At 42.6% G+C, this 16,884-nt stretch overlaps 1 protein-coding gene across 6 annotated transcripts in view; it reads right to left on the bottom strand.

The window, feature by feature from the left end:
- tle2a (TLE family member 2, transcriptional corepressor a) overlaps positions 1-16,426 on the bottom strand; it is a 34,232-nt gene extending 17,806 nt beyond the window's left edge. For all 6 annotated transcript variants that reach the window (XM_005734089.2, XM_005734088.2, XM_005734087.2 and 3 more), the window contains exons 1-2: positions 15,855-16,426; positions 6,051-6,214 (exon numbers count right to left, since the gene is read on the bottom strand). In XM_005734089.2, coding sequence (XP_005734146.1) covers positions 6,051-6,214; positions 15,855-15,878 — 188 coding nt within the window. In that variant the 5' untranslated portion in view covers positions 15,879-16,426. The remainder of the gene's footprint in view (positions 1-6,050; positions 6,215-15,854) is intronic.
- Positions 16,427-16,884: the final 458 nt, after the last annotated feature.

Genomic DNA, 16,884 nt, shown 5'->3' on the forward strand with positions numbered 1-16,884 from the left:
GTTTGTCAAATGGTGTCAAGTGCCAAAAGCTGGCAGAGAACTTTTGTCTTTAAATTTTTGTCTCAATTATTTCCTCTTGTAAATCACAGGATAAACACCGAGTTCAGAGTGATAGGAAACAAAGAAAGAACCATCAATTCAGACAAAGTGCTGCAGAAATACAGAATACTAACTAGTAATCCCAGCTTTAAACATACACGCATATGCACACATGCGCGCGCGCGCACACACACACACACACCGATGGGAGCAACTGCGCCGGTGTAGTGCCTTTACAGTGTCAGGACCATTTAGCCTGCCAGCCTGCAGGTATGTGACTGTTCACTTTACATCTCATTAACTATTGATCAACCTTCCCTCTCTGCTCTGCCACAAAAACCTCCGGCCTGCGTCCCAGTCTCTGTCTTCAAATACACACACTGTCTCTGAAACGCACAAACATACATACCAGGGACCCACCCAACGTGCCAGTGTACTCTTTCATCATCTCTCAAGGGCAAGTACAAGAGCAAACACACACACACACACAAGCCAGGAACTTGTCACACAATAAGAGGCCAACTGTTACCCTCTATGCTGCTAGGCTTACTGTAAAGGCTGGTCTTTTATAACTGTCTCCAACAAATGCACACACACAACCACACACTGAATTAAAAAGGGAGAGGTTGCATCACACAAACCAACCCACAAAAAAAAGAATCACATTAAGAAACCACAAACCCTCAGCCTGCCCTAAAGCAAATATAATTTTATCATTTGGTGAATGACAGTTAAACACAGGATACCCGTTTTATCCAATTATAACTGTAAACACGCACAAACACAACCTATCTATTTACATGCGCTGTAAAGACGTATTCAATTCAGGCCCACACGTGGTGGTGACAGCGTATGTAAGTCGACTTAGTACAGATGCAGCGATTCTGACATTATTGGCCGATACCAACATCTACGGCGTTTTTTTGTTTTGTTATTTTTTCTGCCTTTTGTGCCAGTGAACCAAACAAAAGCAAACAAATAAATAAATAAAATTAAAAAAATTATGGCTCATCTTTGAAAATCTACTTGGCCAAAAAACAATGCAGCACAAAAGTAAACACTGGCCACTGCCATTGCTAAATGCCATCGTATTTGCAGATTGACTGATGACAGCGAACGCATCACGCGTCACCGTATTTGTGCATCTCGACCTTCTAGTAAAGAGCCAACAGGCGTAGTTACATACTTGTGTTTAAGTACAAAGAGGTACAGCAAAAGCTTCTAAAGAAATTAAATACGCTTTATTCGGTGTTCATGCAGCACTGTGTAATATATTGCCTAACAGAGGTATGCAAATGACAGAGTTGCTTAATTAGCGCTACTAATTTTTTTAAACTTATCATTTGTGCCTATTAACATAAATGAAACCGTGAAAAGATTTCAGTCTGAGCACTGTCTCCATATGTCTTATCTCTGTGTTATGAATTATTGTCCAAACCATTATTGTCCATAACCCAGAGATAATTTGTTGGATAGAGACGGTTTTTGAAGTTTTACCTCTCTGCTCCACCTCAGTGGATTTTAAATCAAACAATCATGTGATTGAAGTGCAGATTTTCAGCTTTAGTTCAAGGGGTTAAGAAGAATCCTTTAAGATGCTCTGTTGCTGCTTGTTTGTGAGTTTCTCTGCATTCCGTTTTTTTATTTAATAAGTGAAAAGCTGCTCTGTGAGGTTGAGATCAGGCGACTGACTTTGCTATTTGATATTGAAGAATATTCCGTTTCTTTTCCTTGAGAAAGCCGTGGGTTGCTTTTTCGGGATGCTTTGGGTCATTATCCGTTTGCACTGTGAAGCATTGTCTGATCGGTTTTTGCAGCATTTGGCTGAATCTGAGCAGAGAGTATATTCCCGTGCACTTCAGAATGCATCCTGCTACTTCTATCAGCAGTCACATCATCAATAAACACTAGTGACCCGTTTCCATGCCATAACGCTGCCTGTGCCATATGTGATGTGTCCGATCATGAGATGTTTGTCTTCTTCTCCATATTTGTTAGTGTTCCCATCATTCTAATTATGAAATAACAAGTAAACAAACCTCACATGGCTATGAAACTGCTTGTCAGTCAATTGTCCAATTGCTTTTGAGCCTGTGTATAAAAATGACCACAATTCTCCAACAGTTTACGCAAACTGATATAAAACCCTCAAAATTAAAGCTGAAAGTCCGCACGTGTCTCGTGATCGGTCGGCTTTAAAACCCTGTGTGGTCGTGTACGGACGCAAAACTAGAAAACGGTATTTTTTGTATAAGGTTCAATAATCAGACGATCGGTTGATTGTGAAATTATTACACGCGCGCAGCACTGACTGTATGTGCGTCAGTGCCGCTATGTCGTATTTGGGCAGAGATGAGTGGAGGGGCTCTTTAGTGATGAGTGGCAGCATATTAGTGGTGAGTGGAGAGTCTATCTTACTCTGCAGACCACACACACACACAGAGTTACAATGCAAGCACGTCTGCAGTCACCGAGAACAACGTGTGTGTGCGTTTGTACAGAAAGAAAATTACTGTAATGAGAGCTCTGTGTCAGCAGCTCCTCCCGTCTCCCTTCAGCCTGCTGATTACAGCCTGTTTAGATAGTTAGCACACACACACACGTGCACATGTACACACACACACACACGAGCTGACCCAGCAATGACCCTCTAATTAATTAACTCTTCCCTTTCTTTAGGTTGCTTAGAAATCTTTCTCACTCGATCTTACCAACCACGTGCAGCACCTAAAAAAAAACAAGGGACACATAAATTTAGAAACGCGCCCTTACCACCCACCCATCCATCTATCCGCCCGCCTGCACACACAATGCACAGTTTCAGCTCATCAGCCCAAATCCCTTCCCACCATCTCTTTCCTGCCATCTAATCCGGCATCTATCAGAATCTGGCCACTTTCCCTGTGGCCAAAATACACAACTAAGCCTAGCTATTTCCAGACAACATCTATTTGTGTGTGAAGATAAGTGGGGAGGCCCGTACATGTGTCTAAGCGTGTTAAGCATATGCATCGGATTGGGAGTCTGTCTGAACGGGTCAGTGTGTTTGTGTCTGTCTCTGTGGGCGTTCAGGTCATGTTTTCCCTGCAGGGTGAATAGTGTACAAGTGGATCTGATTACATGAAGGTGTAGCCTGCAATCAGAAGTGGTTCTGTGGTGCAACCTGTCTGCTGCTGGACTAAACAAGGCCACTGCTAATCATACTGATTGCCACTGTATGCATGTGTGCTCCTTTCAAAAACTGCTGCCAAACTGTTGGGGGGAGGGGGTAACCGAACCAAACAGCTTCCAGGAGTTACTCAATTGTGAGAGGGGCAAGTGGCTTTATTGCGCCACTTGCAATGGTAAAGTATTACTTCTAATTTTACTGCACGACAGTGGTTTTATGACCTCACAGTGGCATATGGCTCAAGCGAGGCTGGCCTGCATATTTTGGTTACTTGGTGATTTTCGTGCACACTAACCCTATCTCCAACATAACTACACATTCAAGGTGGCAGGATTATTTTAAAGGTCTGTTGTACATGACTGCATTAGATTTAGCTTGGTGCACCTAATAGCTGCCTACTGAGATTAGCCCGAGTTAACCTTTAGTGTAATAAAATCACAAAGCAGTACATTGTTTTGCTTTACATATGTTACAATGTAAAATTTGGTTAAACAAGTTAAACACCAATTAGATAATTGTGATCCTGGCTTGATTGACTCGTCATTGAATAATTCATTTAAAATAACTTTTTTACTCCTAAAAGATAAGCAGTATAGTTGTTTTTGTTCCTTAAACACAACACGAGCAGCAGCTCAAGTTTATTGCTGTTTGTACGCCAATTATGAGCGAGCCAAACCAGTCAATCCAATTAACAGATTCATCCCCACCTGCCAGATTAAACATGCACCCGACAGATACGTGAGAAGATGTCTGATAACACAAGCTGTTCCACTTGCAGAAACTGTTGCTATTGTTCCAAGCCATGGTTACAGTATTAGTTTTCAGTTGTAGTCATATGCAGTGAATTAATCTGCTCTGATTCTTTGTGCTCTAAACATCCCGCAGGGCTGTTGGGAGAAACCTTGCAGGGTGGTTAAACAATCTTTCCTGGAAACCTGAACTGAACCCGTTAAAACAACACGCCGACTTATCGAAACTGGACGACGCAGATAGAATCCCAATCCCGCTCTCGGTCGTGTTCTTAATCACATCATTAATTTATTGTTGATCCTGCTCAGTAATTCTCAGTACCAGCACTTGCAAGAGGGCGATGCTCCAGGTGTTTTGTAACATGAGGTGTTATGCTAAGCTCCCGCCAGAGGAGTTCATCACCATGAGATTCAGAAGTAACTCGTGTTCAGTGAATGACTGGATCTGTCGCAGGGATGCAATGCAAATAACGAGGGAGGGGGGCTTGTTGCTGACAGCGATGACAAGGAGATAAACTGCTTCATCCATGCAAACAAACACATCAAAAACATATCATACGGCTTAGACGTGGCCGGCATCATACCTCTAGCATTGCACTGAATAAGTGTGCATATGTGACAAGACTGGAAAACTGGAGTAAAGATATATGTTTTTACTGGTTTGAGGTTAAAACAAACAGCACATGCTGCCTTCTTCTCACTGCTTGCTTTACCATTTATACATCGTTTACTCCAGTCGGTATTCGTAAAAAAAAAGTCTCATGACTAAAAAAAAATGCTGCACAAACCAGAAGTTAGAGAAACCAAACAGGCAATGCCGAGCCTCTAACCGGCCATGCTAATTACAGATTTTACATTTATCTTCGTCAATGTGACTCTTATGCATCTCCATACAAACTTTATGCTCCGGTTCATAGTCAATAGAAAAAATTAGCAGTATATGCGGAAGCAATCCACTGGAAAGTATGAAATTTGTGTGTTTTCTTTCTCTAGATTTATACTTTCAAGCTTGTGGTGAACAAAACGGACAGTGAAATAAGAACAGCAACACATGCAGGCAGTGGTGTGAACAGGGGTAACAGTAGCCGCAGGGGTTAGAGGGGCTGTGCACGGGGAGGGATGGGTGTACAAAAGAAGTTTGAAGTGGGACAGAAAGGGAGGGAGAGGAGATTCTGGCCAGCTATATCAAAGCAGGATGAGAGGAGAAGAGTTGGGAGGCGGGAATGACCCTGTGAAGGTGTGCCAAGAGAGCAGAGAGAGGGAGAGAGAAAAGAGGGAGAAGGCTGGGACTGCACAGCCAGCCCAAATCCCACATTCAAAGGCATTCTGGGCACATTCCTGCGCATCAAGCACACCATACAGTCAGGCAAAAAGAGTAGATGTCAAAACGTCACATAGCATTATCTTGCATTATTTCAGCCAGATCAAGTGTGTTTGCATGTGTATGGCATGGGCGAGAGAAACAATTCCAGTGTGTCGCCTGGGAATAAAGCTGAGCCTGCCTCAACTTCTGCCACGACACTTTACTGCACAGTCATGTGGCAGCGCTGAAGATGCTAATTCTACTATTTAGCCCTCTGCTTTTCCCACAGATAACAGCATGGATGCTGCTGTGATCCAGAGTTGTAGCTCCTCTAGTAAAATAAATCACCGCAGTCATTTAGTGACTGATAAGCTTTAAACTCATTGATTTAACACCAGGACAACACCTTCGTGTCACCAATACTCCATCATTTTTGACTAATATCTGAAGCAACCTGTCATCACAAATGCAGCTTCTGGTAAACTGCATTTCCTCAGTCAGACATGAGCCATTTTTTAGCAAATATTGGGGGGGGGGGGTGTGTGTGTGTATATTTAAGTGTTCTTATGCAGGCTATATTTAAAGTGTTGTTTCCAGACTTTATGCAGCTATGATCAGTGTTAAAATCTCATGTAGCTGTTGTGCATTCCAATGTGAAGTTTACAGAGAAGTGCTCATGGTGCGACTCAGACATGAAGCTTTCACATGATCATTTAATTTTCACCCTGAATGCCCAGGGCACTGGAAGCAAACAGACTGCAAACAGTACTGAAAACTGCTCCACACCCACCTGTGGTACTGGGTCTGAAGGAACTGAAACTCCTCCTTGATGCGGTCCAAAGTTTCTGGGTAGGTCAGTTTCAGTGACTGGGGCGTCCCCGAAGCTGCAGCCGCCGCTGCCGCTGCAGCTGCCACCACTGACGCAGAGGATCCCGGGGGTGCCTGTAGAGGTGCCTGAAAATACAAGAAATATTTATTAAAAAGATTGTTGGAATTAAATGTCAAAATCGCGTCATTCCCGGTGTCCTTGAGGAATTTGCTACAGTGAATGTTATCAAAGAAGCAATAATCATGAGCACCGTATCTATTCTCACGTCTGTGAGGAGCTGCTGAATATAGAAATACTGTTATTGCCAGATGTGAGCGGGTCAGCAGAATAGGGCGGAGAGACACAAGAGCTTCTCAGCCAAATGAGCACACTTTGTTTAATTGCAAGTCTGGGTAGAAGAAAAAAGAAATAAAGGGCAAAATAGAGCAGTGGGGGTGCAGAACGGGGGAGGAAAAGGACCCCATCGTGGCCAAAGACCCCTTCCAACCCCTGTGTATAGCCTCTCCTCTCTGCGGGATCCAGAGCAATTAGGAGACTACAACCATAGGGGTAATGCTGCAGACAGGCAGACAAAAGGGGGCTAAGAGCAGGCCTAGGAGGGTGGTCGGGGCTGTCAGTCCATTTGTCTGTCTGTTTGGCTCTCTCTCAAAATAACAGAGGGAAGAAAAGACAGCCGGTTCACAAGCTTCATGATTGTCATCTAAGATGTTCATTTTTAGCTTCTAGCACTTAAAAAATTATATCGAACTAAAGCGTAAGTACTAAAACTTATATTTGGTAGGCCACAGATTTTACTCTACACAGCGCTGCTTAATCGATACATTTAAAATCTGAAACGGCTGACGATGTTTTGCCGTTTTTAAAATCAGGAATTGTACAAACAGACTTGGAACGTTGAATTTCTTGAGCGTTTTCATGATATAAATGCAGATTTCTTCTCTCTCGAAAAAAATAAACCAAAGTTTGGGCAGTGTTACAATTCCAGCCAGGGCAGATACGACTTGTCTACCAGTGCCACACACATTGTGTTTACCCTGCGGCATTATTTTCTCCTTTGAGGGTAGTAGAAGAGTGCAACTCATTTTTCTCTTATATGCATTCTTAACTGGTAGTCATGTAGCTTTGCTACGTTTTGTCTCGCAGCCTGGGGATTTGCTAGGAAGTACTCAAGTTCCCTGTGCAATGTGGAATATTTATGCTGAATGCAAAGGGAGAAAGCTGTGCTCACACCTGCATTCTGTCAAACCCAAGCATATAGCAGACTGTGTGTTTTTACGTTAAACACATGCAGGGTTAAACATTTTTGCTTGATTCCATTTTTAACGATATACATTTCCCATCCAGTTCTTCCGGAGACTACATTATATATGCTATCCTGCCTTCCAAGCCATCTGGCTGGAATTTCTCCATTTCTGAAAGTTTTGAATTTATATGAAACAACAAATAAAACCACACTGAAGGGATAAAGTGACAAGATAGACAAAAAAATTAAAAAAAACTAGATATCCTTCAGTTCCACTTATGCGATGTAGTTTAATTACACCATGCCAATTAGGACATCACAGCGTGTCCAAAAATAATAAGCTGCCCACCTTGTCATCAAATAACCTAAAAGGTTATTTCTCTCAGCGTGGATTGTGACAATTTTTAATTTGGTTTCAAAAAATAACCCCACAAATCCTGATGTTGTACAAATCAGCAGTGTCTGTGAGGCATTAATGATGTATAATTAAAGGCTTAATTACAACATCGCTCAGCTACAATGCAGCAAAACAGAGTGTAAAAGATGTTAAATAAAAACGTGCGTGTCCACATGTGTGCAGACGCATGAAAGAAAGATACACCAGGAGAGGTTTGCCAGCAGGTGAAACATTATCTGAGGAAAGGAAATTAAATACTGAGGAAAGACGGGGAGTGCAAGGACAGAGAATAGAGATGAAATTGGGAGGAGAATTTAAAGGGGGGAAAAGGTAAGACTGATGAAAAGTAAAAATGGACAGATAAGATGGATGAGACTATTTTTGGAGATACACAGAGAAGAGGTGAATGAGGAAGAATTTTCTAAAAGGAGATTTAAATGGAGAAGAGAAAGGGGGGAGAAATGGAACAAGGAAAAGGAGAAAAGAGAAGAAATAGAAGGAAAAGAAAAATGGCTGATAGAAGAAGGGCTGTGGCCTCATTGTTCCTCTTTCTTTCTAACAAGCTGCTCTCAATCTGTCGGCCAGATCCCCCTCCTAGAGCACAGAAAGCCACACAAACACGTGTGCGCGCACACTCCGTTTTTCCCTTACACACTCAAACCCAGTATTACAAACACTCACCCCCACAAAACACACACATTTTGTCAGTCACACACTCCCCACACATTTCTGATTAAACACACACACTCCGCTCATTCTCACGCATGCACACACACACGGAGAGCAATTACTCTTCACAAGAGGAAAAAAGAACACCAAGGCCATGGCCATTTTATAGGACAGTGGAAGGTGTAAGAAAGAGGGGACTTTTTATCGCTCTCCTTCCTCCTCTACTTCTCTTCAACATATTCTGGACGTTAGAAAAAAATATGCCCCATTTTATCTCATATTCATGTCTTCAAAGGACAGGTGAGAGGAGAGACTGTGCCTTCTTCAAAAAGAGAGGATTTTATCCCCTCCGAAAATAAGGAATCTACCATTCCCCTCTTATGTAAAATGTCAGTCTGTTGGGTTTTTTGTTGTTTTTTTACACTGATGCACATACAGATGTTGCCTGTGAAACACTAAAGCATCCATCCTATCACAGCATAGCGTCTTAACTCCTCTCCCACGAACCAGCGCTCTTAGTCTGTCCAAACCCCTGATCTGGCAAACAGCTGAGCAGGCTTAAAAGTGAGAGGTCAGACCATTAAGCTGACCTGGTAACCTCTGGGAATAGATCTAGGCGGGGAGCCTCACCTGATAATCCCACGGTCAGTTATTCCCTCCCTCCTCTGCCGTGTCCCAGGCTCGAAGGCAAACAAGAGACATGCCGTCTGCCCTTGAACAAAGCTTACATAGGCTGAAAATCACTGTTACACAATTACAGGCTCGATCTTTTTGTGTGTGATACAATTATGAAGTCAGGTTCTGTAATACTGGGCAGGGATTGCGGGAGGTTGGATGGCAAGGAACAAGGAAGGAAAGCTTATCTCTGTTATGATGAGAGATCATCTGATTACTCAACTGTTCAGTTAAGTCATTATGAAACTGCTCATTCTTGTGTAAAGAGAAAAGTTAAAGTTAGAGGTCCAGGACCCTAACTTGCGACCCCATCAGATTAAATGTATATGCGAACACACACAGACATATTCGCCACTAATCTTTGTCAGTACTGAAAAGCCTAGTTCAGTTTCACGGATTTAAACAAGATCTTTCCTGGAAGAGAGCACAGCCATCCATAAAGACAGATATTATTTAACATCAAACATTGCATCCAAAAATCCGTGACAATCCAACAATGCACCCGACAGTGCAAAGACAAGCAAAATTATAAACGTATGAATAAAGGAGAAACTAAGCACCCATTAAAAATCTGATGTAAAGGGACCATTGCCAGTGTGGTGTTTTCTGAATTATATCATTCCTGTTTTTATTTGAGTTACCTCAAATTACACCACGAGCAGCAAACCGCCATGACCTCACATCCTTGCTCGAACCCCCACGCTCTCAAACAAACATGTGCAATCAGACTCACAGATGAGACAACACACCCACACATGACCATTATAAACATTAAATTTTCCACAAGTATTTACAAGCACATATGCACTTCATTGCATTCACACATGACTGCAGCTCCAACGTCAGTATCAGCGGAAACCTGCAAGATGTGTCTCCGTCCTCGCTACTCACGCTGACCTACAGTGATACAAAATTCGCAAATGGAGCGGAAATGGGGCCGTCGCTGTCATGAGGTGGTTGTGTCCACTCTGAAGAATGCTTTTCAGTGTCTTCTTTATAAGGATGCAGGTAATTAGGGAAGGAAGAGATTTCCAGTGGACAAAAACAATAACTTTTTTTTTAAACTGTAGTCTTCACCACTAAAAAAATGTGTTTTTCCATATGCACAATCCAAGAAAGAAAAAATAAAAGATTTGACTTCCACACTGCAAATCCTGAATAGTGCCTTTGCAAAAGAATGCAACCAACGCCAATATTTACACTGCAGCAAAACAAGCCTGCTCACAGTAAAACAAGATTAAGAGTCTCAAATAACACTAGCAGTTAGGTGAGACATTCTCCGCACGACAGCGTCAGCAGTTAGCAGATATATTTACCATGTCCACATTCATTGTGTGTTAGCGTGATTACATTTCCCTATCAAAAGTACAACTCTGTTTGCAAAAGAAATGATGCTGTAGATGTAAACAAAACAGAAAGAATGGATTTGTAAATCAATAACACGTATTTTCTTTAAAATGTCAACCTTTTTTTAATAATTGAATATTATGTGCTGATTTGAAAATTTAATGCCAGCAACACGTATCAAAAAAGTTTAAAACGTGGCAAGTTTGTGCAAGGTGGTGCGTGGCCTAGTTTTTAAAAAAAGCTTTTGTCATATTTTTCGTTTCATAATGTGCCAAATTTCTGTGGGTGGCAGATCTGGGCTGCAGGTAAACCAATTTAGCACTCTGACTCATACGAGCCACGGTGTTGTAATAGAAGCAAAACGTGATCTGGCATCATCTTGGCGAAATAGAAAAGACTGTTCCTTTTTGGGGTTTTTTGTTGTCTTTTACCCAAACCTGTGGGTGCAGCTCCAAATTATATTTTCAGGAGTGTCCCTGAGACCATGTGCAGACTTCCATTACAGCATCATGCTTTAATGCAGTGCCGTCTGAAGGCCAATAAAAATCACAGAAATTCAGTCTTAGTTTTCAGTCTTCAGCCTTGCATACAGAGATATTCCAGATACGGTTCCAGATTTAAATCCAAATTCTTTGAAACTTTATGCTGAGCAGCTTAACAGAATCACCTTCCTAATAAAGCCATGATCTTAAACTCAGAAAGACGCTATATTTCATAGAAAATCCCATTTTGAACATTCAATCTGTATTTCGTTACATAGTATCCAGCCTCTTCTGGGTAGTGGGTTGGAAACGAACTATAGCTGAGACGTACTGAAACATCATAAGTAAGAAAGAGAGCATATGGCAATATTCTGACTTAATGCCACTAGAAAAAAGAGTCAGGAGGTCAGGGAAATGATTGAAATCCTTCGTGAGGGGAACAGCAATGTAACAATGTAGTCCATAAATTTGTTTCCACAAATAAAATATATATACAGGAACATAATAACACCAGTGAAAGTCAGCAGGATTCACTGCTGGGGAGGCATAAATGTCAACAAAATTTCATTTTCATCCAGCCAGGACTTAATGAGACATTTCAGGCTGGACCGACACCAAGTGGCGGACCAACCGACTCATCCCTCGAGTCACTCTACTTGCATGACTGAAAAAAAAACCCTTGCCAAATATATGTTTAATTGTTTCATCGAATGTCGATTCCTCCGTCTGTCTCCTGCAACTGGGAAAATAATTTACTGCTGCCTCCCCTCATATAGCTCATTAGTCAGGCTACTAATTACACCGCTTACCCACCGAGCTCTCTCTTGTTGTGTCTCATCTGAATACCACCAAGGACGCAATGACAATAGGTCTAACCCTGAACAGCATGTCCGAATGCGTATCTGTGTGTCGCCACCCCCACACCTACTCATCTCTGAGGGCCACGAAACATGTCGATATCCTGTCCTCTCAAAAAAGCTTTTGAAATTAAAGCCTCTCATATGAAATTATTCAGGCATGACTGTCAACATTTGACAGTCGTTTGCATTGTTAAAACAGTGTGCAGTGTGGAAGAGAAGTTGCCCCCACACCTCTGGCCCCCCGCCACCTTCCATCGAGTGGGTCTCGGTGCTGGAGAAACCTGCTGGTAATCTCTCAATGACTTCTCTTCTTACAGGGGAGGGGTTGCCAGGCACCTGTTTCATTAGTGCCACACATCTTTCTTTCTCAGTTTTCTTCTCTCCCACCACCACCAGCACCCCCCCACAACCACCTCCTCATTCCCGTCTCCTTCCTCCCGCAAGCCTCGTTATTCAAATTTCCCTGCTGTCAGCCCACATTAGCAAAGCGCCACAGTTTGCCTGTCAGCTGGCTTAATTGCTGGAGGTGCCTTCTTTTATTAGGTAACCCCCTCAGCTCGTTTGTTCCTTCCGCCGAGACACATCGCCACAACAGCTTGTATAAACCTGAAATCCCTTCAGCCTCTTTTCCTTCATTTTCCTCTACCTTTTCTTTCTCTCTCTAATCACTGGCTGAGCAAAGCAGGCGAGCTGCAGATCGATAGCCACGCTCTCACCATAGGACAACACTGGTGATAAAGAGCTAAAAGCATGCTAGGACTACGGAAGTGGGTCTTGCTTTATGCTAGCTCTGAGGGAGGAGAGCCGATGACTCGTCTCTCTGACCTTTTCTTTTCTTTCTTTTTTTTTGCATTTTACTCTCACTCTAGATAAAATTAATTCAGTAAGAAATACTCCTTGCTTGGTGTTAGTGGATAATAAGGAGATATACAGGTGAAAATGCATGCCTCCTTTTGGTCTCAAAAGCAAAACAGTAATTCGAAAATGATGTAGACCTTATGATTGAAGCAACAACAGCAGCAACGGTGAAAATCTAGAGATGAAAAAGCCAGAATTTAAAAACACATGGCGCGCCTCCTGCAGCTCTCCCATCTATACTCTAAGCCCCTCCTACCAGACAAGCTGGGGCATAAGCCCTAAAATATTTCTGCTGATTTCTGGCCTCACACTGGATTTGAACCCTAGGCTTCCATCAGGCACATCTTAGCCTTTTTCATTATGTTTGTCTGTTATGCTACTCTAGACTAACTACCAGACCTAAAACAAACCCCAAAAACAAATGTCCTTAGCGGCTCAAGCTTTACTTAACAAACTGTGAAAAGAGAGACCAAAGGAGATCCAGAACTCTAATTCCTGTTGTCGCTGCTCTTAAAGGTGCTGGGGTGAATTGGCATCAGTGAGGTAATGAGTCAGGCTGAAAAAGAAATGCTTTATATTAATCAGCAATAATGTCACCTTCACAGAAGTCTACGATATTTCCATCTAGGATGTTGTGTTAGATTTGCTAACTGATGTCTGTGATTTCTGGAGAGACCTCAGGTGAGTTTTCTATCAGTGCATCTAACATTAGCCACTACTAAATGGATAATAGACAGTTTTAATCAGACATAATGACTTAAACTAATAGAAACCAACCCCTTCCCCTTAGACCAGGACATTGCTTAGGATAAAATGGCAGGTAGGTAATTATGTTATTGCCCCTAAACTCTGACAATAAAAGAATCAGTAAAACAGATGGTCAAGGAATACCTGACATCTAACTAGCCATCCAATAATCATCACATTTATCTTACATGTCATTAATGTATATTAAATGGTTAGGGTCAGTGTAGGAGGTTTCCTATTTAAATATATTTTAATATTATGTTTCTGATGTTTTTCTTCTTTGTGTTTGTGCGTGTTTGTGCCACTGTGGCTGATCTGAATGAACACTAATGGCCTAAGACAGCCAGACATGCCTGCCATGATCTATGCACTTCTTTCCTATTCTGTTTTTGGCATCGCTTGGACCCTAAAATAATCTGAAAACAGACACTGAATTCTTCCGTGTGGTGTTAATGCTATTTTGGCATAGGGATCTAATTTGTGCACATAATTTTACTTTGATTAGCTGGTGAAAAGTTCGGCCCTGGCATGCAGAGCGTTCATTTTCCAAGATGTGCAAGATGTGTGATTGAAAAGTTAATTTCTGATTTGCCTCTTGCACTTTACAACAGTATGTGCGTATATTTTTTTTGAAGGTAAGAGTCATTTCTAGTAGAATATTTGAAGCTCGTGATTACCAAGCACCTCCTGTATTTGAAAGAAGGAAATCGGGAAAGAAGATCTGTTGTAAGAAGCTCTCACGATTCAGGTTATTTTACCTGCTGACTGCCAGATACAACCGCAAAGTCTCTTTCTTAGAATGTGAAAATACATGCAGCATTTTACAGTTACCATTTGGCAACTATACATGTCAGAATACGTGACTGCGTGTTTGTATATTATATGGGTCACTTCCTTCAGAGCACACCAATATCCAGTGATGACAGGTTACTGCCAGCCTAGCATTTCCGAGATTAAACAGTTTGCTGGGTTGAGTGGCCCTTCACTCCGAGGTGCAAACAAGAGCCGCTGATGGCCGTAGACTTCCTTATGACGGCTGCCTCACATGGTACCGTTAAGCTCTGTGGAGAGTTCAAATCAAAAGGGACCGCTGTCCTAAACATCCCACCCAGACCCGCCACAGTCTGCTACTCTCACCCTGGGACGCCTGCCCATACATTAAGATGTGGTTTCTTAGCTCTCACAGGAACACAGTGAGGAGAGGCTGGATGAGAGGGATTGGGTTTACAGTGCAAACCACAGACCCACAGTCTGCCTCCTGCCCTGCCTTCCTGCACTCAGCTATACTACAAGCACAGCTGCTGCTAGTGTGTAATCTTTCTGCATGTGCTGTATGTTTGGGACGGGGGCTCCAATAATGCAGTCTTTCCTACAAGGAAGTATAGGTTGAAATGCTGAAATAGACACAATGGCAAACCCACAAAAATCCAAACGATGTCTTTCTAGTCTCCACCTGCTTGACTGGATTTGTGAAACGTTAATTACAATGGCGTACACACACATTCCCATGAACTTTTCAATACGAGGGACGTGAATGTCAAAACACTGTCAGGGGTGGGGTGCAGGGTGGCATGACTGAGGGATGTAGAGGAGGGTTAGGCAAATGAGCAGGTCTTAATTGATACTTCACACAGCTGGAGGACCAGTGTTTATGTATTTCAGCCTGCTCAAAAGCTCTCCACATAAACTCCACTAAAGCAAATTAAACCCATGCAGCACAGATTTCCTGTCCTAACCTTGCAGAAATCTATCTCAAAACACAAACACCTTGTCATTTTCTCTTTTCGTTTATTTTATTTTATTTTTCTTTGAGCCCACGTGCTGTTACTGAGATCGTTTGGCACTAGCAGTTATCTTCTTGAAAAGGGTTTATAGTTTCCAGCATCACATCGGTAAATCAGGGCGATGAATCACTTGATATGATGGGAGGGGAAAAAAAGCAAAAGCCGAATTTGTAAAAACAATGAGTGGCACTTGAGAAGGGCAGGCCATTAAGGGAAGGTGACATGCCAAGCTGACTCACTTCCCCCCCTCATGGTTCACGAGGAAAGCAGAAACAAACACACACACTTCATCATCTGGGTCAAGTCCACAATAGTGTGGAGATGGGAGGCTCTGCGTTTCTGGTGGTGGCCACCAAGGACACGAGATTTACACACAAAGGCAGTGGGTAAAGTTGGACGTTGTGTGAGTGGGGCTTTGCCTCACTGACAACAATCTTCCTGACCTTCATAAGACAAAGCCTACACCCAGCGTTACTAACGAAGGCAAAAAATATATGTTCTAGAGAAGAGCCTGCGGAGAATCACACTTTCCATACAAGAGAGTCCCCGGAAATACACACTGAGGACAAAAGACAAGCAATTTTGACTCGCACTTTCTCGTTGAGGTTCAAAAAATGTTTCAATCACACTGAATTTAACTGCTACTCAGTCTGATACAATAATCTCAATAAGCGCGTGGTTACATAGTAGCTAGCTTACTTACCGGTGGTCGGTTCTGGGGAAACATTGTAGCCGCCGACTTGTGAGTCTTTGCGTTTATTTATTTTTTTGTCCTTTTCCCCCCTTTTCGGTGCCCAAAGCTTCGTCGAAAAATACGAGCAGTCGATGTACTATTGTTGGTCTCACAGAGGCATTTGGCCGGATTTCAAAGATAATAGCGAAGCTAGCCTCGACTCGCTCATTCCTCGCTTCAAGACTCCTTTGTTCTGGGTTATATCTCCAACCCCGCACCGCACCGCGCTCGACGAGTAGTAAGGACGGGGAGAGGAGGAGAGGGAGAAACACCCGGTCCAAGGAAGCTCTCCTCCAAGTCCTCAACTTCACGCTTCCAGCAATTACACTGAGGCAAATTGTTTCCCTCCTCTTCGATAAATATATATATAAATATATATATTCGCCGTCTGTAGCGTAAAACGCCAGAGAAGGAAGGGGGGAAATGTGGTTCGCTTGTGGCTTCGGAGACGGACACACCACCAGCACACTGAATGCAGCCGCAGCCTCTTTTGTCTCGCTCGTTGGCCTGCACTCTTTTCACACAACACTCCCAGTCCCTCACTTCTCTCACTCCCCCCTTGCTCTGATCCTCAATGGGACATTACATATGAGTAGCTTTCTTTGAGGAAGGGGGGGCTGGGGGAGAACCTTAAGACACGGTTTGCTTCACAATTATCAGCCTTAAGATTTTCTATTGTTCTTTTAACAGAATGAAATATTGCACATATAGTCTATGCAGGATATAAATAGAGGGCAAATCAGAGCATTTACACAATGCTGTTCTTCAAACAGCCTGATGATATTTGCCAAGAAACCTTAGCATGTGTCTTGTTAGGGATGCACTGTAACCAGCTTTACTCGCATCCAGCGTCGGAAATAAAGACGTATCCGCACAACTGGGATTTTTAAAATTTTATAAAAAGTCCAAAATGTATTTAGAAAGAAGGGATTCTGAGGAATTGTTCAGTGATTGAATGAAATCTCCACGTGGGGCTCGGCCTCGGCACGGTAAACACTGG

The sequence above is a fragment of the Pundamilia nyererei genome, unplaced genomic scaffold (genome assembly GCF_000239375.1).
Source record: "Pundamilia nyererei isolate P.nyererei 1_Seehausen unplaced genomic scaffold, PunNye1.0 scaffold00056, whole genome shotgun sequence".
NCBI lineage: Eukaryota > Metazoa > Chordata > Actinopteri > Cichliformes > Cichlidae > Pundamilia > Pundamilia nyererei.